At 36.9% G+C, this 4200-nt stretch overlaps 1 protein-coding gene across 1 annotated transcript; it reads right to left on the reverse strand.

Moving 5' to 3' along the window:
• Positions 1-2170: 2170 nt before the first annotated feature.
• Positions 2171-3514, reverse strand: gpr25 (G protein-coupled receptor 25). The gene has a single exon (XM_061728576.1). The coding sequence runs from the start codon at positions 3473-3475 to the stop codon at positions 2336-2338; it is 1140 nt and encodes a 379-aa protein (XP_061584560.1). The 5' UTR covers positions 3476-3514; the 3' UTR covers positions 2171-2335.
• Positions 3515-4200: the final 686 nt, after the last annotated feature.

Genomic DNA, 4200 nt, shown 5'->3' on the forward strand with positions numbered 1-4200 from the left:
TTAGGTACGGCAATTGCAGCGCTAGACGCCATATCGGCCTATCTTACGACAGTAACAAGTGTTCAATAAACAGGTTATCAAAGGAAACAACATATAGACGTCCTCTCAAGGGACATTATAGCTGATAGGTGTTTTACTATAATAAGCAACCTGTAGCCTTGAAGTTTCTGGTTATTTCTGTAGAAATGTTAGTTGAAACCACAGACCTCCTTTTCAAGGTCACACACAACTCCGCCACCTTTTATTATGACTTCTATGATCTGGAAAAAAAAGAAAAGCTGTTTGTTGTTGAAGATGTCTGCAGTGGTTGGTTTTCGGCTGCCAGGTGCTTTTTTTCTTTTCCGTTCAGACTCTCTCTTTTGGTTATTTTGTATTGCAGTTCACCTAAAATAACAGGAAACAATAAAGTACCTTATGTTTAATGTCTAGAATAGTTTTGGAAAGAGGCTGAGAAGGTGGGGACTGCTTTTGTTCCTCTAATATCCTCTCCAGAACCTCTGTGATTAAATGATAAATTTAATATCTTATCTTTAACACTTAACCCTATGTGCAGACAGCAAAAAACCTTCCAACTGGTAAGCTTAAAAGACCAACCAAACCATAAATGGAGGTCTGCTTGTAAACACATGTTGCCATAATGTTTACAATAGATTCACAAAAACAAGCCATACTGTCACCAAAGGGGAAGTGCAATGCACTCCGTTTTTTGAAACCCAAAACTTGTGTTATATATATATATATATATATATATATATATATATATATATATATATATATATATATATATATATATATATATATATATATATATATATATACATATATATATATAAATATAAAATTTACGAAATACTAGTTCAAAAAAGTTTAAGAAAAGTAAAAGGTAAATAAACGTGACATAATGTACTAATTTAATTGGATAATCATGTAACATGATTCAAACAAATTCCTGGGTTCAACAGAGATGTTCATAATGTTCTAAGCACATATATATATCTATATATATATATATATATATATATATATATATATATATATATATATATATATATATATATATATATATATATATATATATACCTGTATATATAGACAAGACAAGACAACTACCCCCATATGATTGTAAGTAACAGAAGGAATTTTAAAAAAAGTAATCTCCAGGGAAATTGTGTCCAACTTCCTGTAAATTTGAGCTACAAAAAGTAGTTTTAAATATACAGTAATACATTGAGATAGAAATTAACATTACAATATAGACCTTTAGATATACTGTAGTCAGATAGCTAAACAGAAAAATATCGCCTCATGTGCTGAAAACTGTTGGGCATAATGTCTAGTTTGATGCATTTTATTGTATCATACATTCCCATTTTCAGGGCAGCTCAACTGTGTGAAAGCATGTTTTTGAGCAGGTAACATTTTCCATACAGTATAACTCAAAGATTGATGCAGGTTCATCATAGAAGCTGGTTAATCACGTTTGCAGGATTCTAAATTATGATGAACCTAAAGGAACTGTTTACTTGAAGAAATGTGCTTAGAACATTATGAACATCTCTGTTGAACCCAGGAATTTGTTTGAATCATGTTACATGATTATCCAATTAAATTAGTACATTATGTCACGTTTATTTACCTTTTACTTTTCTTAAACTTTTTTGAACTAGTATTTCGTAAATTTTATATTTATATATATATATGTATATATATATATATATATATATATATATATATATATATATATATATATATATATATATATATATATATATATATATATATATATATATATATATATATATTACAAATAATAATATAATGTGACAAATAATTAAAAATGATCAAATTAATAACATTTAATGCACAAACATTTTTTGCATCATTTATTTACAGAAATGATTTACATTAGCCGTACATATGCCATAAAATACAATATTTGTTTATATAAAATGCTAAACAACACAATTAATAATCTGTTTATCAGTTGCAAATTTAAATCATAAAAAATAATGCTGAAAATGAAATGGCTCTTCAAACAAAAAATATTATCATTAATGCTCTGCATATTGTTCTGTGTCAACTTTGGTCTTCTATAAAACATAAGAAAGTTTATGAAAAAAAAATCTAATAACGAGCAAAAAACATACAAATAAGCCAAACAACCTTCTCAATTCTTCTTTTGCACATTTCTGGTGTCAGTGTGTGGAGCTTTGAAAGGAACAATATTAAGTCCAAGTCCGTCGAAATTTTATTGTCACAGATCTTCATGGGAACTTTGTCACGCTGATTTGTTTTGTTTTCCTTCTCCAAAGTGTGTTCATGCTCCCCACAAATCCTACTGACGGCAAATCTGGAGCTGTGCTCGCCCACTCGTCCCCAAGCTCTCTGAGGTGCCAGCATTGGTGAAGGAAGCCGAGGAGCTGAAGCTCTTGGGCAGGTTTGTCTTCCCAACGCACCTCCTGCACAGACTCCCTGCGCGCCGCCTGAAGTGCTGGTCCAGGAACAGGTAGATGGCCGGGTTCACGCAGCTGTTGAAGAAAGCCAGGCAGCAGGAGACCAGCAGCCCGTTAGTCAGCCACACCTGAGCACGACAAGCGAGATCAACCCTGGAGAGATGTGTGATTACTGCCATGGATTTGAAGATGTTGAAGGGGAGCCAGGACACCACAAATGCCAGGATGATGCAGAGCACCATCTTCAGAGAGTGTCTCCGCCGGGCCTCGGCCCGAGGGTTTGCAGCAGCCACGCAGTGCTTGTTCAGGTGCATGATGATGCTGCCGTAGCACAGCACGATGATCAACACCGGGAACACGAAGGTAAGGAACACCATGGCCAGAGTCATGCCTAGAAAAAAGTCTGAACTGTCTTCCATACAGGCCCCATTTGGGTCCACTTTCCGGTACAGCAGAGAAGGGATGCCGAGCAGCAGGGAGAGCATCCAGAGGAGCGCGCAGGTGACGCGGATGCAGCAGCTGCTTCTCAGGTACCTGGAGTCCATCAGCCTCACGATGGCCAGGTAGCGATCAACGCTCATGCAGGTGAGAAAGAAGATGTTAGAGAAGCGATTCACAGAGATGATGTAGCTGCTCAGCTTGCACAGCCAGTCACTGGCCGGTCCGAAGTCCCATTGGTTGTTGCCCTGGCTGGCAGAGATGGCCCATAGCGGCAATGTGACGACAAACACCAGGTCGGCCAGTGCCAGGTTCACAACAAAGGTGTCCACCAGACGACCCCCTCTCTTCCCTTTGCTGCCCACCACTAAGATCACAAAGAGATTGCCCAAAAATCCCGTGAAGAAGATAAGGTAGTACATGAAGGGCAGGAAGATGTTGGAGCCCTGAAAGGCTGAATAGGAGGAACAAACCTGGTCACTTTCGTTTGCACTCTCGTATGCACTCTCGTATGCACTCTCGTATGCACTCTCATTATAATCATAATAATATGTATAATTTTCGTTTTCGAGCTTGCCATCCATTCTTAGATCAGGGATGCTCTGCAAATGCACCTGCTATCATGTAGGGGAAGTTTTCTAGTGAGAAAGCAGCTGCTAGACTTCTCTAAACCACAGTGAGAAAAAAAAGTCTGTTGCCTTCCTCCCACCTCTCAGATATGTCCGCCTTTGTGTGTCTAAGAAAACTTCCTCTTATAACCTTTCTCACGTGTCTGATTTATTGTTTATTGATGAAGGCAATAAGCACTTTCTGGCATTTCATGAAACATCATCAACCTTTATCACACCTGACAAAGAGGGGGCCAGAACAAGCGTTTCCTTTTTTTCCTTTTCAAACATATTATTCTCAAGTTTTAAAATAATCTTCTGTCAAGTGTTTCTAAATATTTCACTCCACATGCCTTTGTGCATGTGGCTGCTCCACAGATGTTTATCCACGTGTATCTTCATCATTGTCATTATGATATAAAAGAAGACAGATGACCAACCAGTCTTCCTTTGTTGTGTATGCTATGCAACCAGTAGGGGGCAGGTAAGCTTTACTAACCTCCTTTTTTCTTGTTCTTTCTTTCCTAAGTGTAAATGGTTAAAAATATATGGTCCAAACTAGAAAGAAGCACGTGTATATGCAAATTTGACTTAATGTTGTAAAATTGATTGATATTCATTGTTTGTGTTTCTTTATAAGTCCCTGCATGACTTGCACATTATGTCCAGTGAAAAATCGTGAATGTGAATTGTCCTTTATC

Source organism: Cololabis saira, chromosome 8 (assembly GCF_033807715.1).
Source record: "Cololabis saira isolate AMF1-May2022 chromosome 8, fColSai1.1, whole genome shotgun sequence".
Classification (NCBI taxonomy): Eukaryota; Metazoa; Chordata; class Actinopteri; order Beloniformes; family Belonidae; genus Cololabis; species Cololabis saira.